We start from the raw sequence: 26832 nt of genomic DNA, 5'->3' as shown, positions 1-26832 counted from the left end.
AGCACAGACCAAACAGTGCTTTATACTACAGTTTTTTCTACATGTACAGATGTTTGTGGAGAAGGACTCTGTGACAAACCCTGTGCCAAACTATGCTTAGTTTGTGTATACCCCAACCGGTCAACCTTAAATAGCTGTAAGATTGTATGGTATTCTAGATGATCAGAATAACCAATCTCTTGCAAGATCAAAACTGTTTGACTTGGTAAGTGTAAAAATTGTGCGCAATAGGGACATGGAACCTCTACGCGACAGCCATCTTGTGCAGGTCTCATGAGCAGTGTTCCTACTCCCCCCCCTTTGCAAACTAAGGAATTTGTAGCTGTAACTTTTAATGGACTTCAAAAGAACCTCTTATCTTAATTAAAACACAAATAGATGCAGTGTCCAGACCTGGCCAGAGCTGTAAACAACTAATTAGTCTTGGCAGGATGTTTGTTTCCATGAACCATGAAAAACACTTTCCTCTGCCCTATCATAAAACAATAATAACTCAGTCAAGCCGTCACATGACCTGTAAGGCCATTAAGGCTCTAGGAATGCAGAGCGTGCCATAAAACATCTATTCCACAATGCAACAATTCCACATACAATACATAGAATTCAACTGGAACAGGACACATTAATATTAGGTATATATTTGAATAGGGAATATCATACCAAACAAATCAAGGTCATACGTGACTATGTATGACATAAGAAAAGGGAGAAAGCAGTCTCCTGCCTCCTGGGTGACAAGGTACACTGTGTTTGGTATCCCTGGGTTCGAAATATAATTCTTAATAATATCATGCCATTTTCTAGAATGCCACCTGCACGTATTGGAAGTTATGAATATTAGTGTAAAACTGTATTTGGGAATTGGTTGTAAACATGGTGGCCTCCCAGCACCTATCCCTTAAACTGGATTATTGGTCAGTTGATCTCTGGCGACACCCCTTTGATATCACAGAAAAGGGACTGACCGGATCTAGTAAGCAAGCTCTCCTTTACCATCAACCAAGGAACACCCAAGAGAGCCATGGCAATGTTTTTGTCTGGACAATTGGACTCTACTAAAACCAAAGACTTTGCAAGTATTCTTCCTTTTTAACTCCTTTCTTTTATTTCTCTGCTGCTTTATTGTTCTTGTCATTTCTTTGTGACATCCCTTTCTGTAAATATTTTAATTGCACCATTTGACCTTTTCATTAATAAACCTCTTTTTGAAAATTGTTAAAATTGTCTCCAGTGGTTTTAATGCAAACTAAAGAATCCCTGTCTCTTGAAGAGTGCCACTGTATATAATAATCCTCTGAATATACCTGTCTGTGGTGACAGTGTGTGTTACAGATGTTTATTGTTCATATTTATTCTTGCTAACATTGTGAAGGGTTGATAGTCCCAAAGCTATCTGGTGGCAGATTGGAGTTTGAAGGGTTAATTGCATTGTTAATTAACCCAGTGGCAATCGTTCTCAGACTGCTGGCACATATATTGTGGTCCCGAGATTTGGAAAATCTCATGATGCAACTGAGAGTGGCATTGTTATGCAAGTGACAGTGTAGTGTGAAACTGGCTGGTCCTTTATCACAAGTTGGTGAGAAGGTCAGGGGTCAGGCACCATGTTCCTCACAGTAAGCATAACATAAACATACACCCTGGGCACCAGAAGAGAGATCCATGTTTTCTCATTGTAACAATAGCTACAGTAGCCTACCTCAAAGTTATAGATCCAAGAGACAAAGTAAGTGTGGGGTTTTTCCTTGGTAAGGGCAAGCTGACCCCAAAACCAGCACACACAGTACCATTATAAGGCTTAAACTTTGTGCAGCTCTGTTAGCCACTGAAATTGCTGAGCTTATAAAAAGCGAAATGAACTTTGAAATAGACTCTTTTCACTTTTACACAGACAGCAAGGTAGTGCTGGGATACATTCCCAACTAAACAAAGCCATTCTATGTGTATGTCAGTAACAGAATAGAAAACATCAGAAGGTTCTCCAATCCCGATCAATAGCAATATGTGCCTACAGACCTCAACTCTGCTGATCAAGGCCCTCATGCAGTACCAGCCGCTACATTTCTTAATACTTCATGGTCATCCTCTTCTGACTTCTTGAATGGTGACACAATTCATACTGATTCTACATTTGAACAAGTACTTCTTTTGAGGAGGATTCATCTTCTAAATTAACAACTCGAATCAAAGGGAGGTAAGAAAGACTAAGGCATGTTGCTGCCTTCCCCTCTGCAGAATATGATTCAAAGGAAGGTAAGAAGGACTGGTGTGTGTTGCTGCTATCCTCTCCCAAGATACATTCAAAATCTTCTGTGCCATCTTAAAAACACCAACCATGACTTAACAAGTTTTACACTATGTTAATGTTTGCTTGTTCTCCTCCTTTCTTCTTTTTGAGGTGTTCAAGGAATATTCTTCACTTAGGGCTGGTTCACATAACAATTTCTGAGTTCCAAATGTGTTTTTGCATATGCATTTTTGAAACAATGCGGTCCGGTGCTTTTTTCTCAGTTTTTAATTTGGCACTTAAAAATTCCCAGGACAATGTGCATTCCGGTGCTTTTTTGGTGTGTTCACATGCATTTTGCTGAGTTCCAGATATGTTCCATACAGAAAAAAGTGCAGCAGGTTCTACTTTTGTTGACTGCACTAGAGCTGACTGCACATGTATGAACTACGGACATTGAAATACATGGAAACATTATGCATGCATTTTTGATGCAGATTGATAAATGCACTGGACTGAATCTGGCATGAACCAGCCATGAATGTTTGGACTTGATTCCCAACTGTTTAACATTTGAAATGATAGATTTAGATGGGAAGGTTGTCCCTTCCTCACCCCATATCTAGGAAATGCTTTCTTATTAGTTTATGTTATGACCACATGTAATTGCTGGAGCTAGGCATACTATGATTTTTTGACCTGATGTTAATCTGTCAAGATCGGCACAAGTTTTTGATTAACGTTTTCTATGATCTGCAAGACGTCTTTTGGAGAGATTCACTGCCTGCCAATGCTGCTGACATTGTAAGGTATAGCTATCTCACCACAACTGGATCAGTTATAGAGATCACACACAATGTCTAGATTGGGAAAGCAGAACAGGGCAACAGGGTGAACACAACATCTAAGCATGAAAAATGGTACTCAAATGTGGTGAAAATAGCACCACTATATCATCTAGAAAAATCAGTATACTATCCACATTCATATCCCCAAGGTAGTGTTCTATTATCCTCTGGAATGTGGCAGGTGCTTTGTTCAGTCTAATGGGCATACTTTTGAACTGGCAAGACCCCATGAAAGCAATCTTCAGCCAGACCACCATGACAACAGGGACCTGCCAAAAAAATTTGTCCTGTACTAGGTTTGAAAAGATTTATCAATTCATGGAGAACAGGAGTTCCTTGTGATAACAGCTTTCAAATGCCTATAGTCCACACAAAAGCAGAGGTTGTTATCCTTCTTTCTCACCAAGATTATTGTATCCACCCATGGTTACTTACAATGTTCAATAACCCCATATTGCCTCATCTGTTCTAGCAGTAGAAGTATGCTTTATAATCTCTAGTAAATTGCAGGGCTCTCTCCTGTAGGTATCTTATCTTCAGTCATATTGCTACAGCACAGGTCTCGAACCCCGGTGAGAACACCTCTGATCATATATTCAATAGTCACCTTACTGTTTCACTCCTGCTGCCCACTGAGTGATATTCACTCTTGCCATGTAGTGATGACCATGAAACTCTCAGTGCTTTGTGTACCGCATTTTGGAAGCAATCAAATCCATGAATAGGGCTAGTTCCATCATTGCAGTCTGGGGGAACAGATGGAGTGGAACTAGTACTGTCCCTTGCCAAGCCACTGTGAGGGTCCTGGCAACAATTGAAGCCACTTCAGGGGGCAATGGTTTCACCAGGATGGTAAATCCTTGCAATTCATGGAGATAAATGACATTCATGGGGTGTAGGGATGAGCCAACAGTTCGTACAGAATTTTGGTTGTCCAAGCATTGAAACAACATGGCCATATTTGGTCAATGGTTTTACCATCATTCCAGCCCCTCCCTTTTATAGCTGATGACAACTAGGGGTGCTGTCATTCGGCTATGAGTAAGCTCCATGAGCAGGGCCCTCCTATTCCTTCTGTACTGAAATGTATTGTAATTTTACTGTCACCCTTAAATTGTAAAGCGCTGCGCAAACTGTTGGCGCTATATAAATCCTGTATAATAATAATAATAATGAGTACCCTCAGGATCACTAATGCGAGTGAGTACACGGGTATCTCAATTGACAATGGATTTACAATAAGATCCTTTTTTTTAGTATTTTTATTGTTTTAACAATGGACTTGTCACATGTTTGAGTGTTTTTATTTTTAGGTTACAATATTTTTTTAAATGAGTAAGGGCACGATACTCATTCATGTGGTGAGGGTATCTGGGAGTCCTCTTTTTATTAAAGGGAGCTTCCAGATTTCAATAAGCCCTCCACCCGCAGACCACCTACAACCACAAGCTGGGGTTGTGGGGACGAGACCCTTGTCCTTGTCACCACCCCATGTTGCATGCATGTGGCCTGGTATAATTCAAGATTATTATTATTATCATACAGGATTTATATAGCGCCAACAGTTTGCGCAGCGCTTTACAAAATGAAGGTAGACATTAATGTTACAATACAATTTGGTACAAGAGGAAACAGAGGGCCCTGCTCATTGGAGCTTACAATCTAGGAGGGGGTGAGAGTGCCATTGTCCAGCTTCCCCTGCTATATTTGAGATTTTCAATTTGATAGATCCAGCTCCCATTTATTTCAAAGGGGTTTGAGTTTGGCATCCTTACCTTTTTGATGTTCACTGAACCCTGCTTGAATCAAACCTAGAGCTGTTAATGGGGATTATGAGCTCTTGATTAGGTGGTACTACAATCTCTGTCCCAGAAGGAACTCTGTCAGCCTGCCACAGCTCCACTATCATGCAGGTGATGCTGACTATTAGAGATGAGCGAATCGAACCAGGCGAACCGGAATTCAATACGAATTTCAGGAAAAATTCGATTCGCGTCGAATCCGAATATTTGCCTACTTCGGGTGCGCGAATCGGATTTTTCCCGATCAGCCGGCAAAAGTGTCCCTGCAGAGAGCTCCGCTATTTCTGACATTTCTCTGACAGTTCCTTCACATGTACAGCGGTTGAAACATTGTATCTATTAGTTTCCATTTAGGATACAGATGTTTCAACCTCTGTACATGTGAAGAAGCTGTCAGAGAACTGTCAGAAATAGAGGAACTCTGCACATACACTTTTTGCCGGTTTGGAATTCTTATTTTCATCCTACTTCTTCTTCTTCTTCTTCATCCTCATCCTCAGAAGAAGAAGAAGAGGATGAGGATGAGGATGAAGAAGAAGAAGAAGTAGGATGAAAATAAGAAGAATTCCAAGCCGGCAAAAAGTGTATCTGCAGAGCTCCTCTATTCTGCAGATACACTTAGAGGAGCTCTGCAGATACACTTAGAGGAGCTCTGCATCCTCTTCTTCTTCTTCTGAGGATGAGGATGAGGATGAAGAAGAAGAAGAAGAAGAAGAAGAAGAAGAAGTAGGATGAAAATAAGAATAATTCCAAGCCGGCAAAAAGTGTATCTGCAGAGCTCCTCTATTCTGCAGATACACTTAGAGGAGCTCTGCAGATACACTTAGAGGAGCTCTGCAGATACACTTTTTGCCGGCTTGGAATTAATCTTATTTTCATCCTACTTCTTCTTCTTCTTCATCCTCATCCTCAGAAGAAGAAGAGGATGAGGATGATGAAGAAGAAGAAGAAGAAGTAGGATGAAAATAAGAATAATTCCAAGCCGGCAAAAAGTGTATCTGCAGAGCTCCGCTATTTCTGACAGTTCTGTGACATTCACTCCATACAGCGGTTGAAACATTGTATCTATTTGTTTCCATAAATGGATCCATTTATGGAAACAAATAGATACAATGTTTCAACCGCTGTATGGAGTGAATGTCCCAGAACTGTCAGAAATAGGCTATTTCTGACAGTTCTGTGACATTCACTCCATACAGCGGTTGAAACCGCTGTATGGAGTGAATGTCACAGAACTGTCAGAAATAGCCTATTTCTGACAGTTCTGGGACATTCACTCCATACAGCGGTTGAAACATTGTATCTATTTGTTTCCATAAATGGATCCATTTATGGAAACAAATAGATACAATGTTTCAACCGCTGTATGGAGTGAATGTCCCAGAACTGTCAGAAATAGCCTATTTCTGACAGTTCTGTGACATTCACTCCATACAGCGGTTGAAACCGCTGTATGGAGTGAATGTCACAGAACTGTCAGAAATAGACAGAAACTGTCACAGAACTGTCCTTCTTCTCATCCTTCTCCTTCTTCTCATCCTTCTTCTCATCCTTCTCCTTCTTCTCATCCTTCTCCTTCTTCTCATCCTTCTCCTTCTCCTTCTTCTCATCCTTCTCCTTCTTCTCATCCTTCTTCTTCTCATCCTTCTCCTTCTTCTCATCCTTCTTCTCATCCTTCTCCTTCTCCTTCTCGTTCTTCTCATCCTTCTCCTTCTTCTCATCCTTCTCCTTCTCCTTCTTCTCATCCTTCTCCTTCTTCTCATCCTTCTCCTTCTCCTTCTTCTCATCCTTCTCCTTCTTCTCATCCTTCTCCTTCTCCTTCTTCTCATCCTTCTCCTTCTTCTCATCCTTCTTCTCATCCTTCTCCTTCTTCTCATCTTTCTCCTTCTCCTTCTTCTCATCCTTCTCCTTCTTCTCATCCTTCTTCTCATCCTTCTCCTTCTTCTCATCCTTCTTCTCATCCTTCTCCTTCTTCTCATCCTTCTCCTTCTTCTCATCCTTCTCCTTCTCCATCTTCTCATCCTTCTCCTTCTCCTTCTTCTCATCCTTCTCCTTCTCCTTCTTCTCATCCTTCTCCTTCTTCTCATCCTTCTCCTTCTTCTCATCCTTCTCCTTCTCCTTCTTCTCATCCTTCTCCTTCTTCTCATCCTTCTCCTTCTCCTTCTTCTCGTCCTTCTCCTTCTCCTTCTCCTTCCTCATCTCCAAGGGCATTTAAATTAAAGGTACAGTGTTCTGCACTAATTTAAAGGCTCTCTGAAGCCTAGAAACCCTTTTTATAAGTTAACTTCGTAGCGAATTAATTCGCATCGAATCGAATTTCTTCCTGAAATTCGGCGAATCAGCCGAATCGAATTTTTGAATAATTCGCTCATCTCTACTGACTATCTCTATGGGGAGCTCATCGGCAGTTGTTAATGAGTTCATGAACTAATTTTTCTCTTTGGGAATTATTGCTAAAGCAATGATTCTGGTAGGGTAAGGACCTATTAGCTGGTATCAAAAAGGCACTCAGCTTCTTGTCTGTCCAAGCATCCAAGAACAGCAGAACAGTTAACCACCAGATCTTCAGTTTTTAAATGGGGTCATTCCACTGCTGGCAGAAAGGAATTGTTACAGGACCTCTAAGATCTATGTATTCATAGCTAGGGGCATGGTCTGTCTTGTCCACCTGCAATTTGTCATATGCATGAGCATGTGCCAGCTTAAGGCCCTGTGGCTAAGGCTAGACATGTACATAGCCATGAGCATGCATGGATTGGTGTGCATGGATTACCTGTGTTAGGATGCATGGACTTGCCTCCTTGACACTGGGTATGCTCATTGACTTGCAGCATATTTTAACCTTTCTTTAAACCTTTCTGGTGGTTGGTGCTGTTTCTCTTTAACAGGTACCCTGTGAACATGGTTGTTGTTATCCATAGCCATTGCTTACATGCATCACTTGACTCTACTCTCATCTCCAGCTCTTTTTGCCAATTTGGCCCATACCTGTTATTGACTTTACCAATAACCTGTCTTGACCTGTGCTTGGGCCCTGACTACTCTTTTGCCTGCCACCTGTTTCTACCTCTGCTTGGGCCCTGACTACTCTTAAGCCTACTGCATACCCTGATCTCTGCCCAAACTGATGCTTCATTCCACCCTGTCTCACAAACTTAGCTGCCCTACTCTAGTGACTCATTGGTTGGGCAAACCAGAGGGCCATCACCTGGTGACAACTAGCAACAAAGTAGCCCAAGAGCCACTAGGGTCCCTCTAGGTGCCCATGACTCTTTGACTCTGGTGAATACCAAGCTGTCACTAAGGCACCGTGGCTTGGGGGAGCCCACATCGCCTTCCAGGGGTGGTACACATAACAGGCATTCTAGTTTTATTCCTTTCTCTGTGTACAGTTAAGGAGGTTTCTCTAACAGCCCCAAAACAAGGATTGTAATCTTGCTTCCTTGACTGACTCTAAGGCTGTGTTGCTTTCTTCACAAGGGCCCAACCCTTCCTTGCTTCTTGGAGGAATATTCCAGTTTGTTCTTCAATAATTCTGTATATGGAGGAGCCACACTTTCTGTTTCCTGCCTACAACAGTCATGGGTGTGTTTGAGTCTCTATTTCTCTGCTTCGGACACTCGATAGCCTTATCTAACAGTTTCTGCAACTCCAGAATGGGATTTCAGTGTTAAATGCCAACACATACACTCCACCACTTGTCATCCTGCTGTATCTGCTGAGGTCTGAGATCACAAACAGTCATTTCCATACAACAATCATCTATTAACTATGTATGTTCATGGGGAGCTGATTATGGGAGCTGATTTGAAATTATGATGCTATCTTTAATGAACATTGAATATTTGTGTTAGGTTAAGAGGGATTTTACAAGGGTATATTCCAGAACAACCCATTGCCTCCTTTGCAAGAGCCTCCTCTCCTTTGTTTTTCACTTAATCAAGACAGGCAGAAATCCATAGGCAAGAACCCTCTACTGCCTGATATTCAGAATTCTGTGCATGCAATCTCTCAACATGTCTATTACATCAAAGGTTACATACTTTAAATGTAGCTCAGTGCACTGCATCAGTGCATAAACAAAGGTCATTGATTGCTTTTTTTATGGTCTGTATTTGGCAATGCTTTATGTCTTTCTGTTGCCTGAGCTGGTCTTTTTCTTACTTCCTGACCATGCCTGGCTGCTCCCTGCACTAATGGTACCCTCTGCTATGTTCTAAACTATGTTGACCTCTGGCCTGTTCTCAACAACATGTTTGTGCTTTTTGGTCTGTCTCTCAGGTTTTGCCAGTTGGGAATCACAAGGACTTCAAGCTCAGAACTGCCACAAAGTCAAGATTCAAAACTCTCCTTGGAACCACTGGTGAAAAGTTAGTGCTCCCTGCATTCTGCACCTTGGTGAGAATTCATATTTACTGCTGGTGAGACTGAGGATCCACTGCTGTCAGTGACAAAAATATGCATTTGTAAACTGATTTGCTATTTAAATATTTGAGTAATAATTTTTGTTTCAGTTGCAGCAAGGTCCATTTTTCTAGGTATAGGAATATTATCCACAAAATCTTTGTATTTTTGTATGCTCATTTTTAAAGTCATTGTAACAGTATTAGTGCATTTGAAACAACACAACTGAATACAGTACTAAAGTGTTATGGACAGAACCAAACTGTGTTGTATATTCATTTGAATCTGTGTACTGTTCTCAGAACCACAGAAAAGGTGTCAAGTAATATCCTTATAATACTGATGGACACATGGTGCCCTGTTGATAATGCATTTGACTTTAACAGCTCTTCACTTAAATATTCCAATTTTATTGGAACTCATTCGCAACAAAATTTCTGCACATTTGAAAAGTCTGTCTTTACTGATAACAGTCACTTTGTACAGTAAAATGGCTCCTTTGGGCTACATCCCCTTGCTTGCTCGGTGATTTACAGGTTGCTTGTTTGGCAAATCTTCTCATTTCTCAAAGCCTGAGGTGAATGTCCCATTTATAGTGAGCAGCTACTGAGAGAATGAAAAGTGACTCCACTATAAATACTGTATAGCAGAGGGAAAACATGGAGGATGAAACAAGTAGCGTGATAGAGACCCATTCATGACAGAATTCATATTGCAAACAATAAAACGTGTCTCTGGTGTGCTGTGCCACTGAAGGAAATTATAAGGCTTTCTGTTCAACTAGAGACAAAGAGAAACATAAGAAATTTTCATATAGACTCTTATAATTCACTGGATTTTATATTTTCAAGCTGAATATTGCTTTGAGCACTGCCAAGACCCAAATGGGACTAAATTCAGCCCTGATAGTTACCCAGAAGCATAACTTTATTTACAAAACCAAATAAACAATGATTTTAAATATAATGTTTATATGAGCCTGTTACAATCTGAACATATAATGGAAAATGCATTAGCAGAGGTTTCCAATAATAAAAAATACATGACAAATAGATCAGTGGATCTAGATATACTGTATAGGCAAGTAAGATTATATGCAAATTTCAAGTTTTACTGTAATATGCATGCATAACCCTGCTCTCGTTTGCCTGCAGGATCTCCCTATTAGTCCTTTCATGTGATGGGCCACCTTAGTGACCGATGTGGAAAATCAAGTGATGGGGAGGGCAAGCTTGCTTGAATAGGGTAATATTTGCATATAACTTAATTCATATTTTGCAAGATTTATTGATTCATTCAATGTACACAGCTCACTTACTATTTTAAAATGCATTTATTACTGACAGGTTTACTTTAAAATAGAGATTTATAGGCTGTGTTTTCTAGTTTATGTGCATTAAAGAATTACTATAAATCCCTGATTATTGTGTGACCATTTTGCCTATGCTAGGCTTGATTAGCAGGATATTTGTGACAGAGAAGTGGATGGAACAGAGCACATGCAGAGATAAAGAGTAATTTTAGGCCTTTTAGCCAGAAGGGAAATTTATTTTGCTAGCAATGAAAAGAAAAAGCATTTTTTGCAATAGAATATTTTCCGCAAGGCAGTATGTAACCTCTCAGGTTTGCAATTTTTTTGACAACCCTTTGCCTATTAACCCAGAAAATTAGCATTTTTTCTTTGACAGATTCACCTTCCATTGATTTTAGTGGGTTTCAGAAATGGCATCCAGACTTCTTTGAAGTTTGCCAAACCCAGCTCAAACCGAACCCAGGGCAGTTCAGCTCATCTAGTCATAGAGCCCACCTACATTTTCTAAGTTTAGCAAAGTCCCTCCACTAGATTCTTCTGTGTAGTTATGGATGGCAATGTTATCTGTTATCACATGATTATGAGTGGAGCACCCTCCCTGAAATTCAAAATTTCATTCTAAGGTTCGGGTGATTCAGGAAGCAAGTATTCTAAAACTTTAGGGATAAAACTAATGCTGCAGAAGATATATGCCAGAGTGTAATTTCAAGATAATTAGAAACTAGGCTGTACCCTCAATGTCTGACAAAGTATACATTTAAGATGCAGACAAGGTCAGATACAGTTGTGCTCAAAAGTTTGCATACCCTGGCAGAAATTGTGAAATTTTGGCATTGATATTGAAAATATGACTGATCATGCCAAGAAATGCTCTTTTATTGAAGGATGATGATCATATGAAGCCAATTATCATCAAATAGTTGTTTTGCTCCTTTTTAAATTATAATGATAACAGAAATCACCCAAATGGCCTGGATCAAAAGTTTACATACCCTGAGAATGTTTGGCCTTGGCAGAGACACACAAGGTGACACACACGGGTTAAAATGCCAATTAGAGGTTAATGTCCCACATCTGTGGATTTTTAAATTGCAATTAGTGTCAGTGTATAAATAGTCAATAAGTTTGTTAGCTCTTATGTGGAAGCACTGACTAGGCTAGATACTGAGCCATGGGGATCAGAAAAAAGCTGTCAAAAGTCCTGCGTAACAAGGTAATGGAGCTTTATAAAGATGGAAAAGGGCATAAAAAGATATCCAAAGCCTTGAAAATGTCAATCAGTACTGTTCAATCACCTATTAAGAAGTGGAAAGTTTGGGAATCTCTTGATACCAAGCCAAGGTCAGGTAGACCAAGAAATATTGCAGCCACAACTACCAGAAGAATTGCTCGGGATACAAAGGGAAACCCATAGGTAACCACAAGAATAATACAGGCTGCTCTGGAAAAAGACAGTGTGGTTGTTTTGAAGGAGCACAATATGATGACGCTTCAACAAAAATGAGGTGCATGGTCGAGGTGCCAGCAAGAAGCCTTTACTGCATCAATGACACAAAAAGGCCTAGTTAGGCATGTCAAGGTGTTGTCAGGCATATTGTAACCAGGATTTTTTGTGGCATTGGTGCAGTAAAAGCTTCTTTCTGGCATCTCAACCAAACAGCTAATTTTTGTTCAAGTATCACCGTATTGTACTCCTTAAAAACAACCACACCATCTTTTTCCAGAGCAGCCTGTATTTCTTTTGAGGTTGCCTGTGGGTTTTTCTTTGAATCCCAAACAATTCTTCTGTCAGTTATGGCTGCAATCGTTCTTGGTCTACCTGACCTTGGCTTGGTTTCAAGAGATTCCTGAACTTTCCACTTCTTAATAGGTGATTTAACAGTACTGATTGGCATATTCAAGGCTTTGGACATCTTTTTCACCTTTTTCCACCTTTATAAAGTTCCATAACCTTGTTACGCAGGACTTTTGACAGCTCTTTTCTGATCCCCATGGCTCAGTATCTAGCCTAGTCAGTGCTTCCATGTAAGAGCTAACAAACTCATTGACTATTTATACATTGACACTAATTGCAATTTAAAAATCCACAGATGTGGGACATTAACCTCTAACTGGCATTTTAACCCGTGTGTGTCACCTTGTGTGTCTGTACTAAGGCCAAACATTCCAGGGTATGTAAACTTTTTATCATGGCCATTTGGGTGATTTCTCTTATCATTATGATTTAAAAAGGAGCCAAACAACTATTTGATAATAAATGGCTTCATATGATCATTATATTTCAATAAAAAAGCGTTTTGTGGCATGATCAGTTATATTTTCAATATCAATGCCAAAATTTCACAATTTCTGCCAGGGTATGTACACTTTTGAGCACAACTGTATGTACCTCCTGTCTTCTAGGCCTGTCCCCTTGGGCAACTGCCATGTGGTGCCCCAGTTCCTACATTAGGCAGTTGGCTAGTCACAGTAGTAAGAACAGATGTCATAGCCACACAAGACAAACTGGGGCTGGGGGTAAAGAGGCTGAAACAAATAATGTGTTCACTTTATGTCAGTACTCCTTGAACTAACAAATAAAAGAGTAGGGAAAACTGTTGGTTTAGTTCTAGGCATATGGAGAACAAAGTGATAGAACTATGTACATGAACAGAATGTAACTGTGCAGAGAGAGAAACAATATAGACCCAGCTGAGTTGCCCCAACATGTATGCATCTGTCTACAACCCTTTTTTAAACACAGGAATGTGTTCCTGATGTGTACTACTCATGGAAGACCACAATCTATGTTGCCAATGTAGACATCAGGTCCTGAATGTATATTGGGTATGCCTGCACAATTTGACTACACACAGTATTTTCCTGTTTGCATAGATAATGAATATTTTATTAGTTTGGTCCTAAGTATACATTAAATGTATGTGTGTGATTATATCTCTATTAATTCTTTCAGCAATCTACATTATACATATTGTGCTTCTATAAATAAGTTGTTCTTGAGGTAATTTGATTGCAAATTATGTTACTTCCCTGAAAAATGTGGAGCAAATGCGCACAGTATTTTAACAATTAGTGATACTTTCTGTTTAATAGCCAACATAAACTAGCGGTGATATTTGCATTATTTATGAAACCTGCCTATTTGACAGCCTCACTGTTTTTATATGCATTTATGAGAACAGCAATTTATTTTAATCATTTAGTGATCAAAGGAAAAAGCGATAAAAAAAATGCACGGTGTATAAATAATAACTCCTTCTTGCTAAGTGTTCCCATATTCCCAGTGACAAATATATGGACAGCCTCTATTACATGACTCTTATCAAGGCATTGCATTTCCTGAAAGTTATTTAAAGGTCATTATATGTGACAATAAAATGTGATTTAATGTGGTAGATTTCTATGGGTTGGCTTGAATGCAATCCACTCACAATGATGCTTACAAAGCCAGAAATCCTTGTCAATTAGTGTCAAAATGTTCAGAATTTATGTTCTTGTTTTCTCATCTAAAATGAAAATGTTGCTTTCCAAGGCAACATTTTATTAACTGGATAAAATATTTTGACACTTACCATTGTATTGCATTAAGGCTGCCTGGTTAATGTGATGAAGTAGGTAAATGGGGGTAAAATTAATTACGGAAAATTAAGAAAGTAGATTATGTCATAAGCAGTGGTGACATGTAAAACCTTTATTATCATCAGTGAATGTAAAATTATTTATTTGTTCCATCATTCTTTACTTTTCAGTGGTAAAGTTTGATACCTCAACATGCCAAAGAAAAGAAAATCTCTGCATGCCTAAAATATACGATTTAAACTTACTTGGAGCCCGCATCTGTTGTTTTATTTTGCTCCCTGCTGGCTTGTTGCTTTTAGGCATCATTGTTCCCTGGTAAAATAGAAGCAATGATGGTGCAAAACATCTAGCTTTAGATATATTTTATGCTTATCTCAATAGGTGTTGAAGGCAGTCTATGAGATATTACAAGATTTAATGTCTTTGTAGTAGAGAAGTACAAAGAGAGAATTTTATTAGTGCAAAGTAAGCAAAAATGTTAAACAGAAAAAAAAGTTGCAACTTTTAAAGTTGAACTTCAGGCAGATATTAAAGACACAAAAGCTCAGTATCCATTATTACACAATTACATTTAGGCCCCTTTCACCCTGGTTCACTTTTGCTGCTCTGTTTCAGGGCAAAAAAAAGCACATGAAAACTATTTTATTTTGTAAAGCGATGAGCAAACTGTTGGCGCTATATAAAATATTATTTATATATATAAAATATATATAATATAATAATAATAATATTCCCCATTAAATCCTATGTAACTGTTCACACTTGAAAAGTCCAGCATTCTGCATCTTTGGTGCAGTTTTTTAAAAGTGCATCAAAAAAGCACCGTCCTTTTCAAATTAATAGCAACGCATCAAAAGCACATCAAAAGTGTATTAGTGTGAAAGGGCTATTAAGTCGCAGAAAAGCACCTAAATTGGACTTGGTCTGAGCCTCTTGCAGTCCCATGTACAGCAGTGTTCAAACTGAGAGAGTGGGAAGGAGCAAATCAGTTCATATGCCTGTAGCTTGCATGTTCTCCCTTTGCCTGCGTGGGTTTCCTCAAGGTACTTCGGTTTCCTCCCACATTCCAAAGACATGCTGGTAGGTTAATTGGCTCCTGTCTAAATTGACCCTAGTGTGTGTATGTATGAATATGAGTTAGTGACCTTAGATTGTAAGCTCCTTAAGGGTTAATATATATGTAAAGCGCAATGTAAATTGATGGCACTGTATAAGTACCTGTAGTAGATAAATATGCAAACATAGGAACATGATGATGTGAGGCGAAAGCACCCTGACAGAAAGATGAGCTCATCAGCCTGTCGCTTCTCTTTTCACTGTCTACTTACAGACCTGGGGAGGAACCTGTACGTTTTCTGTAGGTGATGAAGACTGGCGTGACGTAACGCGGCAGTACGCGGGGAGGAACTTCCGGTGCGCGGTGTCGTCATTTCCAGCGTGGGTGCCATATTGGAACACCTTTTTACTACCCATGCAGTACCCATAGCATGAATGAGGTAGAAAACTGTTATTTGCTGGATGAAATGTGAGTGGGCATTTTCTCTATGTGTATTTTATACAGTAATTAAAACATGATTACACTATGGAGGATCTGTTTTGTCTTATTATGATCCTTTATGTGTGAGCGGTTTTGCCGATATCTATCTGGAGGAGACCTTGAAAGATCCTTTATGTGAGAGTGGTTTTGCTGATGGTTATCTAGAGGAGACCTTGAAAGGAGAGGAGCATATACTACCATTGAGAGGGATCCTGTGAGGAATTATTACCTGTAAGGATCGGTGTGATCCTAAAAGTGAGCTGGCCCTTGTGGTCAATACAAGGAGGTGAGGAGGCATTTTGGCCACTGAAGGATTGACACTATTGCTGTGACCACCTACACATATCATAACTTGCACTAAATTGCAGTTGGAGCACGTGTTTAAATATTTTGGACTATATTATATTTCTATTTGGGGGTTTATTATTATATATATTTATTTGTATTGTGTCAAGGGTGGTGTGTGACACTTATCACTGTGTGCATCATTTCTATCCCCATGCAGGGGGTTCACGTTTTGCACTAAGGTATATAAATAACCCTCAATTGTGGATAAAGGGAGATTAAGGGGGATTGAGTGTGTTTTCAGCATATACTGTATGGTATCTATTTTTTATATATATATTTTTTTTCACTATTATCATTTTTTGTTCACTGGTTGATTTTGTGAAGATTATATCACGCTATATTATCACTTTGATTTATGTGAATTTATGTGTGTATTATTAGCGCTACCCTGTGTTTATATAATTTAATGTAATGTAACGCCTTGTTGTTTTACCAACTATTTAATGTAATGTAACACCTTGTTGTCTTAGCAACTATTTAATGTAATGTAACACCTTGTTGTCTTACCAACTATTTAATGTAATTTAACACCTTGTTGTCTTACCAACTATTTAATGTAATTTAACACCTTGTTGTCATACCAACTATTTAATGTAATGTAACGCCTTGTTGTCATACCAACTATTTAATGTAATGTAACGCCTTGTTGTCATACCAGCTATTTAATGTAATGTAACGCCTTGTTGTCATACCAACTATTTAATGTAACGCCTTGTTGTCATACCAACTATTTAATATAATGTAACGCCTTGTTGTCTTACCAACTATTTAATATAATGTAACGCCTTGTTGTCATACCACCTATTTAATGTAATGTAACGCCTTGTTGTCTTACCAACTATTTAATATAATGTAACGCCTTGTTGTCATACCACCTATTTAATGTAATGTAACGCCTTGTTGTCATACCAGCTATTTAATGTAATGTAACGCCTTGTTGTCTTACCAACTATTTAATGTAATGTAACGCCTTGTTGTCTTACCAACTATTTAATGTAATGTAACGCCTTGTTGTCTTACCAACTATTTAATGTAATGTAACGCCTTGTTGTCTTACCAACTATTTAATGTACTGTAACGCCTTGTTGTCTTACCAACTATTTAGTGTAATGTAACACCTTGTTGTCATACCAACTATGTACTGTAATGTAACACCTTGTTGTCTTACCAACTATTTAATGTAATGTAAAGCCTTGTTGTCTTAAAACTATTTAATGTAATGTAACGCCTTGTTGTCATACCAACTATTTAATGTAATGTAACGCCTTGTTGTCATACCAACTATTTAATGTAATGTAACGCCTTGTTGTCATACCAACTATTTAATGTAATGTAACGCCTTGTTGTCATACCAACTATTTAATGTAATGTAACGCCTTGTTGTCATACCAACTATTTAATGTAATGTAACTCCTTGTTGTCATACCAGCTATTTAATGTAATGTAACGCCTTGTTGTCATACCAACTATTTAATGTAATGTAACGCCTTGTTGTCTTACCAACTATTTAATGTAATGTAACGCCTTGTTGTCTTACCAACTATTTAATGTAATGTAACGCCTTGTTGTCTTACCAACTATTTAATGTACTGTAACGCCTTGTTGGCTTACCAACTATGTACTGTAATGTAACACCTTGTTGTCTTACCAACTATTTAATGTAATGTAACGCCTTGTTGTCTTAAAACTATTTAATGTAATGTAACGCCTTGTTGTCATACCAACTATTTAATGTACTGTAACGCCTTGTTGTCATACCAACTATTTAATGTAATGTAACGCCTTGTTGTCATACCAACTATTTAATGTAATGTAACGCCTTGTTGTCATACCAGCTATTTAATGTAATGTAACGCCTTGTTGTCATACCAACTATTTAATGTAATGTTAGGCCTTGTTGTCTTACCAACTATTTAATGTAATGTAACGCCTTGTTGTCTTACCAACTATTTAATGTAATGTAACGCCTTGTTGTCTTACCAACTATTTAATGTAATGTAATGCCTTCTTGTCATGACAACTATTTAAGTACTTCATGTAATCTCATCATGGTTTTATTAATGCAATTGCACAGAGCCTGAGAAAGTGGAATATGGGGAATCCACAAAACACACCATGACATTCTTAGAGTAGGGTGGGAAGCCAACTTTATACTGTGAAACAAGTGTTTTTTTATTGTCTATACATTGTAGATCTGTAAATAGGCCATGTGTGACACTAATGTACTGTACTTTTCATACTTTGTAAATAAATGTGTATCATCTTAATAGATTGATTTACTAAAACTGGAGAGTGCAAAATCTGGTGCAGCTGCACATGGCAGCCAATCAGCTTCTAACTTCACCTTTGCAGAGCTGCACCAGATTTTGCACTCTCCAGTTTTAGTAAACCATCCCCAATATATGTCATTAAGCCTCGATGATTGGTAAGCATTGTTTATTGTGAAATACCTTTTCACTTCCACAAGCATCATTCTCTTTGGGGCTTTTGGCATTTGGACACATTACATGCTAAAGTTGTAATGGAAATTAATGCAGGAAAACTCATCTCTGTCAAAACTCTTATTGCAGATCTGAACAAGGAGAAGGAAGCTATATAAAACCCAACATTTGTCACTGACTGCAGGTCTCACTCTGATCAATATCTGAATAGTGAAGTATCTCCACTCAGCATTTCCATTCTGGGTCAAAAGCCCAACATACAGGGATCCATTCACTAAAGCAGATTTATGTGTCCAGACACAATTTTCCCTAAATATCACATGCAATTCTGAAATTATCATTTCACTATGCCGTTTTGTGGTATTTACCACATAACCCTCAAAATGCTCAGTAGATAACGTATGAAAAGGCATTAAACTCAATTCACAGGTGGAAACAATTAAATAAATGCATGAGGTAATTAGGTAGTGGTCCAGGCATGCAGTAATGATGGAAGTGATGACTTTGGTCACCACACCTAAATGGGCTGGTGCATGAAAGTTTTTATAAAAGGCCACCTGTTCACAATCTAATAAGCATTTGGTTAGTCTACTACATATGGCAGCTGGACATAGCATTGCTCTTCCTACATTCCTAATGGAGCTTTTAAAGGGTAAATTGTTGAAATTTTAGGTCATTCTAAGGAGGGTGAATTGAAGAAGATGGTTGTGATGTGTCCACATTCCTTTAAGCAGCGCATCTTGCTTGATGATTTCACCCAAGCAGAAGTACTCACTAAATTTAGTCTATCTAAGGATCTGATTATGCTACTGTTTGTGGAAATGTGACCTTTTCTGAATCTCACCATACTGCACAGCTCGTGATGGCTGTAAAAAAAATAACTAAACCAGATCCTGGTCCTGGTCTAATCATTTCTACTTGACCCAGTTTACATATGGCCTAAGGCCTTCACATTACAATTATGTTTAGCCATTAAATACAAAATGTATAGAAGAAATCTTACTGTTATTACCCACTCATCATGATATACTAATGTTCAAAAAATAGCATTTTCAAACTTTATTTTAGGTGACTCTGGTTATCCTTGTTTGACCTGGTTGCTAACATCACACTTGAGGTGCTCAATACCTACAGGATCTTGCTACAATGCAGCAATTATTAAGACAAGATGTGTCATTGAGCGGGGTCCTTAAAAGCAGGTTCCATTGTATCTATCTGGTGGTTTTCTGTGCTATAGACCAGAATAATTTGGCAACGTATTTTTGGCCTGCTGCATCCTTTATATATTAGCCCATCATGCAGAATTGCTTCTGATATTAAGATTCAAGACACTGATGAGGACCCTATTCCACCAATCCCTGAATTCTGTCATGATGAGCATGGCCATGAAGTCCGATAGTGCTTCATCCAAAGTTACTTTTCAATGTATGAAAAAGAGAGGAAGGCACCTCTAAGTGCAGTATAGACAATTTATTAGTGAACAATAGATGAATTGCATTTACAAGATAAATAGTTAAAAAGGCTCATCATGATGAGTCTTTTTAACTCATCATGATGAGTCTTTTTACCTATTTATCTTGTAAGTGCAATTCATCAATTGTTCACTAATAAATTGTCTATACTGCACTTAGAGGTGCCTTCCTCTATTTTTCATGTTTACTGCATTAGAGCTTTGCTTCCACTCTAAGAAGAGCTGCCTCTGTGTTATTGCTCCCATCCATCCCTGATATCCATCTGGCACCTTTATTCTACAGCTCTAACAAGCATGCCCTATATAAGATACATTTTTCAAGGTATGCATCAACTCTTACTCTGTAAATCTAACCATGATGTATACTTTGTTTTTGGAGAAAGAGCTGTGGTTGTTAGAAAGGAAAACAGGAGGTGGCACCATTTCAAGCTGTTTGTAATCCTCTCATTTCAACACAAGCTGATCGTTTCAGCAGCTTCTGTTGAAACTCAGAGCCTTGGTTTAACATATGTCACATGTAGTGGCAATACGTTTATTTTACTCAAAGATCTTTGGAGATCTCTTATGCAAAAATTTACGTCACACAAAAGCGATCTTTTATGTTTTCTTACAAAACCTTCATTAAAAGAAAAAAAAAAAACATAAAACCAATATGTTCTCTAGTAATACGGTTGAACTGGATGTTCAAGTCGAACTTAAGTTTAACTTGAACATTGGCCGTTCGTGTGTTTGGCAAACACACAAACAGTAAAGGCATTCAGTGGGCTGTTCGTTCACCATGCCCCACAATGTGCTGCACCCTGACAGTGTATTGTGATTGATCAAAGCAATGCACCTGACCACAGGTCAAGTGCAATGCTTTGGCCAATCATAATGCATGATGATGTCACAAGGGGGGCCATGACACTGTCCCCTTGTGATGTCATCACAGTATTTAAGAACTGCCAGGCCGGAGAAGCTGTCAGATTTTTTTTGTTGTCTTTTGGGTCTGTGGTGGCAGCAGGCATCGTGATTGACGTTGGATCTACTTCAGAGGACATTTTTAAAATTTCTGTTTTTAAAAGGACTTATCAAAGACTGTCTACTGTCATTTTGTACACTACACTTTTTTTTTGTGAATGAGTAGTGATACCATGTACCCCATACTCATTCACAGGGGAGCAGGATCTAGGCACCCCCTTGTTAAAGGAGGTTTCCAGATCTGCTAAGCCTCCTGTCCGACAGTCCCCCCTGCCCCAATTTTTTTTTCTTAATTTAATTGCTGGGCAATGCCCGCAATCCTTTTTACATTCAGCTGTCAGGGGGGAACCCCACTGACAGTTGAGACAGTAAAGAATGACTTAATAATATAATTCATGCAATATTTTAGTAGCTGTGCGTTATCTTGCCGCATATTCAGATGTGATAAGATACCGTTTGTGAATTGTCCTTGTTCTAAGTTCACGGTCGAACTTTCGTTGATTTGAATGTTCGACCATTAACCAAACAGGGGGGTGTTCGGCCCAACACTATCTAGCAATATTACTATTAGGTGAAACAACCATTGTTAGAGCAGAACTGTGCAAATCTACCGTATTTACAAGTCTTGAGGTATATGCCAAAGGAAACTAGGTGTCCCACTCCACTTTGATACACACTGCTAAACATCTCCTTATCTTAATGACGTTTAGGCTCAAAGAACTAGGGTCACCATTCTCTAGAATGACAATGGTGGAGATGTACTAAAACTGAAGCACATACAAACTGAAGCAACTGTGCTTAGTAACCAATGAGCTACTAGGTGTTATTGTCCATACACCATAGAACAAGCTGAATTTAGAAGCTGATTGTTTAGTATGAACAGCTGTGCCTGATCCTCTGTGCTCCAGTGTTAGTAAATAGACCCCAATGTCTGTTCTCCATCATGAAAAAGCACAAATGTGCAAGATATAGCAATGACTTTGCCAACTAGAACATCCAAATAGACTTGAAAGTGTAACTAAGGAAAATAACTTCTTTTTTTTTCATTTTGGAGACAGTAAGGGAGTGTTACCATCTGTGTCCCATTGGTGAGATTCACACTCTATTATTGTATGGATGACAAGACAAAATGTGGGCTTTTCTAGTTCTTTCACTTTCACCGATAAGGAGAAACAAAAGAAATAGAGAGAACGAGTCTCTATAAAAGGGCACAGACAGCAAGAAAAACTGACAGATGTTCTAACCCCTTTTGCTGTATCCAAAACAAAAATAAAATGTTGCCTTCAGTTACACTTTCTTGCAGTGGAATACAAGAGTCACATTAAAAAAAAACAGACATTAGACAAAAAAACTGGTGGCTATAATTTAATGTAATGAAAAGGCGACAGCAAAGGAAGAAGCCAATTCAGGAGGTGCATTAACGCCAGAAGACTTGTTAAACCACTGACTGATTAAGTCACGTTTCCAGGGGTGTTACTCCCATTGAATTGACAGCTCGTGTCATTTTGATTGATCTGTCCTAAGCATATAGGACCCACCAACTTGTTGTAACCATATTCTCTACCAACGCCACATTTTCTGCCTGTGTGAACTTCATGTTGTACTGTCGACCATCTGTTTGTTTCCTCTTCTTGTTAGGGGTGGTGGATATTTGCTTGACACTGCTGTCACTCAAACTTTCCTGCTGTTTGCTTTTCTTGGGTCTTGTTCTTCCTGCAATCGGCACTGCTGTCACTTGAGTGTTCTTCACCACAGGGCATGTAAGTTTGGTTTGCAGCCTCATCATCCACTTCTGTACTGCTATCTATATAATTGACTTAATTAGGAGTTAATTGCTGTTTTTTTCTCTGAGTAGTGGTCCTTTGCGACAGATCTGCTGAGAGATTTACATGATATTAATAACATGTTTACTTGTTTGACTTTAGCATTCCCAGAGGTTTAGACTAACCTTGCTTTTGTTTCTTCCAGATGAGCGAGACTTTGTGGGCAGCCTACTGATTCCATGATTGGTTTCTCCTGTGACAGCATTGTCTTTGGGGAACTTTGAAAAACAGAAAGATACTTTTAAGTTGCTAAGTATTTTATTTATGTTGGAGATGTAAACTTACCATCTATTGCTTACCATAAACTTGGCTGGTTTAAACAATCCCATCCTTCCTGCGCGTTTTGTTGGGAATGCATCCTTTAACTACAATAGAATCATCAGGTTGTGCACAGTTAGATGGAGAAATGTGAAGTATATTTGCTTGGACAGGAGTACATACCTTAACTATAATGCAGTGTGACACTACTATGCAAATTTTCCATTTTGAGGCATGATTCCCCTTTGTATTTTCTGGGATGATTATTTTGGGTGCCTACAAAGGGAAGAATTTAAAGACGCTTATTTCAACATGAAACATGAAAAACATTAGATGAGTATTTGAAGCAAACTGTTCATATTGTACCTGTGAGAGCATTTAAAAACATGTGGTTTAGGATTTGAAGGAAGCTATCATGACTTACCTCCAGAACATTCTTTCTTGTTCGCCTCTCATGTCTCGATTTGGGATGTACCATCTATTGGACACAAAAAAACATGTTAGTAACAAAATTTGAACATATGCATATGTAGGTAAGATTATTAAATACAGTACATACATTTGACCATGGATGCTTTAAGGATGCTGCAGGTGACTTCTGTTCCCTGTTTTCGTACTTTTAAAAAGGAAATAATACAATGCTTTGAGCCTGGGTTCACACTGAAGCAGTGCTTAATTTGCAGTGGTTTCTGTGCGTAATCTGCACTGCATCACAATCGCACCCCGTTCATGCAGTTGTGTATGTTAAGTTAACAACACTCCGAAATCGGTCCACAAAACACGGTGAAATGTGCAGAATTGGATCACATTGGTATGTGTACCCATGCGATCTGATTCTATGCGGACCAAAAAAAGAGTCCTGCACCTTTTTGGTGCGGATGCGATGTGAGCCTTACAAAATGTGTGGCTCAAATCGCACCACACAGAATTTTCATGTGATTTGTACAGAAATGTGGTGTGGTTCCTGTGCGAATCACATGCGATATGCCACACCGTACAAGTGTGAACCCAGGCTTAAAGAGCAGATAAACCATCTCAAGCACATCTAAGAACAAGATAAAAAACATTTTACAAAGGATAAATTGAAATGTACGTTGACAGTACAGAGAAGAAAAAACAAATGCAATTCATAAGCATGTACAGTATATATCTACCTGTGCTGTTGAAAAGTCTGCCTCAAAGTTGGATGTTTGGAGCTGTAAAAATCTTGACAAGATTAAATGTAGTTTGTGCTTATTTTGTTTTCCTATTCTAAACCATATCAAACAATTGCACAGTATACATGTTGGGGCATGTATCACAAGTCCAAACAAACGGGAAAGAAAGGCTGAACATTTTGCAATGGGTATTTTTGGACAAACAAGCATGAGCCATGTGTGCAACAAGCAGAGGACACTACAAAAGTGTACAGCTAAAAACGGGTATAAACATGCAGAAATGTGCCATAAATGTTCTGCAATAGGAAAAACATATGCCACACACAAAACATGAACCAGAAATGATGCCCTGTGTTCCAGGAGTAAGGGGAAACGTGCCAGAAGCAAAACATGAAACTGCATAACTACTAAGACAAATAAGGCTGTTCAAAGGATTAAAAGTGCTTTACCATGTGCTCTACCAGATCCAGGATGTTTGGCTTCTCTTCTGCTGATCTCTCCTCCACTATCGCTCCCTTGTAGCAAGGCCCTGAGAAGGGTGCACCGGAAGTATCATCCGCTGGATATGATGTAATGTGGTAAAATACTGCATGGTTTCATGAGTTAAATACCACATATCTTGAAAAAATTACGCATGCAGTATTTTAGAAGCCTTTTATTAGTGAATTTAAAAAAAGTTTGAAAAATGATAAGCGGTATTTTACAGCGTTTCTTAAAGTGGTAGATGTGCTTTGTGAATGGAGTCCCCAGTATCTTATTAATGTGGGCCTGGGGGACAATGCCTTATTCCCGTGAGCCCAGTTTCCTGCTGGGTTTTAAGGAAAACAAAATTTTTTGAGTGACATATAAAGATTTATATAAGATTTTGTGTACAGGTAGCCAATTATTTATGTATGATCCCTGACAAGGCTATTTAAAGGATAAGTACAGTCCAACCTTTTTGGACTGTACTTCTCCTGTGGATCACAGGAGCGCAGTTCATTCTGCACTCCTGGGACCCATTTTCAGCTGAAGCCCGCTGTCGGCTGACATCCCCAGTCAGTCCAGGCTGGGGAAAGATCCCAACTTTAAAATTGAGATCCACCTCAGAGTCTGGAGCAGCACCTGTCTCAGCCTCTCAGCAATCTGCTTAGAGCCTGAGCCAGCCACTCCCTCCCTCTCCACAGCCCAGCACTACATTGAGTGCTGGTGGAGGCATAGCAGAGAGTGGTGAGTGACAGTGTCACTCTCTGCTCAGAGCAGCTGTGAGATGCTGCATCCACCTAGGTAAGTATAACAGGGCAATAAAAAAGCCCTACTTCTATTTTAATCAGAGAGCACAATCTCTTTCCACAATTCCCAAGCAAGATCCATCCCACTATCCATCCAACATCACTTCTCAGCAAAAAGATCAAAAAGTGAAAAGGAGGGAATATGCCTTCATCTTGAATAGCTACACTAGCACTGACATGTTTTGTAATTTTTAAAGTGATAATGTGGAACTAACCTTAAATGATTTCCTCTGCCAAGAGTTGTGAGATTACAAATTTTGCTCAAATAAGCCAGTGTTTCTTAATGTTGTCTGTTTTGGTCTTTTAGGAAGCAAGAGAAAAGATGAGTTGAAAATGCATACTAGTTAATCTTTTAATAAATAGAATCCAGTAGGTGATATAAAGGGCAGGTATACAAGCATTGTGCATCTATAAATAAATTCCATGTTTTTTGTATTTTAGTTTGTTACTGTTAGCAATCGAAGGGTTACCTGGGTGTGAACCAGACACAATTGTTTGTACTCTGTATAAGACTAAAGTTTCGTTATAAGAAGCAAATGTTTATTTATCTTTAAAAATAAACGTACAGTATTTCATTACACATTTCCCACATAAAGTTGTAGTAAACATAACAAATTACAGTACTGCCAGTATATTGCAGGCCACACGGGTACTGGAGGAGGCACACAACATTCTTTGTGGAACAAGTAATGAATGTTTTAATTTTTTAACTGCAATTGGTAGTGCTAGATGCACAATACTTTGTGTGTACAATGTTTTGGCCTCTGCATTTACAAACTGCACATCTCCTGCATGGAAAAAAACCAGAAAGTCCACCAAAAAGGGACTCCCCTAGGCTGTTAAAACAGGTTGGGAGAAATCTTATCTCTCAAACACTGAGTTTTCCTAAAAATAACTTTAGGGTCACCAGGAAGGAGAATTCCAATCACCCTGCCATTCCTAAAGATCCCCAAATTTTTTAAATAATTTCTGACACCATGATGCTGATCTGAATAAGTAGTAATTAGGGACCATTCAAAACCATTGATGTTAAACCTTGTTGTTTTTGTTCCAAAAGAGATCCCCTATCCATGCTAGAAATTAGTGACATATCATGATCCAGATGACTGACATAATAATAAATATTGTTTAAGAAACTCAGTCTGTTTAGTATAGTCAACCTGAGCAGTTACTTCTCATTAAGAGAAATTGTCCCCTCAGAATGGCCATCAACAATGAGGCGTGATGATAACTCCCCTATGGAATATAACACCCCTTATCAATCTTTTTTTAAATGTATAGATGTAAAATTGATCTCTTTTCCTATAAATTGTTAAATCTAAAAAAAATAATCTCAGTAGTGCTACACGTGTAGGGAAATTTGATCCCCCAGCTATTGTTGTTCAAATATGCCA

General features: G+C 38.7%; 2 protein-coding genes across 3 annotated transcripts in view; both read right to left on the bottom strand.

The window, feature by feature from the left end:
• LOC149471958 (dynein axonemal heavy chain 3-like) overlaps positions 1-26832 on the bottom strand; it is a 710466-nt gene that overhangs the window by 430192 nt on the left and 253442 nt on the right. The gene's annotated exons all lie outside the window — the stretch shown is intronic.
• On the bottom strand, positions 22280-25741 carry LOC149471959 (uncharacterized). Of its 2 annotated transcripts, none has more exons than XM_089652002.1 (6): positions 25654-25741; positions 23435-24696; positions 23194-23286; positions 23052-23117; positions 22878-22970; positions 22280-22805 (listed from the first exon to the last, which is right to left on the bottom strand). In XM_089652002.1, the coding sequence occupies exons 2-6, from the start codon at positions 23486-23488 to the stop codon at positions 22758-22760; spliced, it is 354 nt and encodes a 117-aa protein (XP_089508128.1). In that variant the 5' UTR covers positions 23489-24696; positions 25654-25741; the 3' UTR covers positions 22280-22757. The 2 variants fall into 2 exon arrangements, with proteins under 2 accessions (XP_089508128.1, XP_089508136.1); XM_089652010.1 differs by having other exon boundaries at positions 22280-22802.

This window comes from Staurois parvus, unplaced genomic scaffold (genome assembly GCF_062004578.1).
Source record: "Staurois parvus isolate SC_StPar_1 unplaced genomic scaffold, SC_StPar_1.0 ptg000025l, whole genome shotgun sequence".
Lineage (NCBI taxonomy): Eukaryota > Metazoa > Chordata > Amphibia > Anura > Ranidae > Staurois > Staurois parvus.
The sequence above is the reverse complement of the archived record's forward strand: the minus strand, read 5'-3'. Positions and strand labels throughout refer to the sequence as shown.

Excerpts from the sequence above, each read along its gene's own strand:
- LOC149471959 (XM_089652002.1), bottom strand. The coding sequence starts at position 23,488 with ATGGTACATCCCAAATCGAGACATGAGAGGCGAACAAGAAAGAATGTT. Across the intron at positions 23,118-23,193 it reads CACACTGCATTATAGTTAAG|TTAAAGGATGCATTCCCAAC; the intron begins GTATGTACTCCT and ends ATTCTATTGTAG. Across the intron at positions 22,971-23,051 it reads TTAAACCAGCCAAGTTTATG|TTCCCCAAAGACAATGCTGT; the intron begins GTAAGCAATAGA and ends TGTTTTTCAAAG.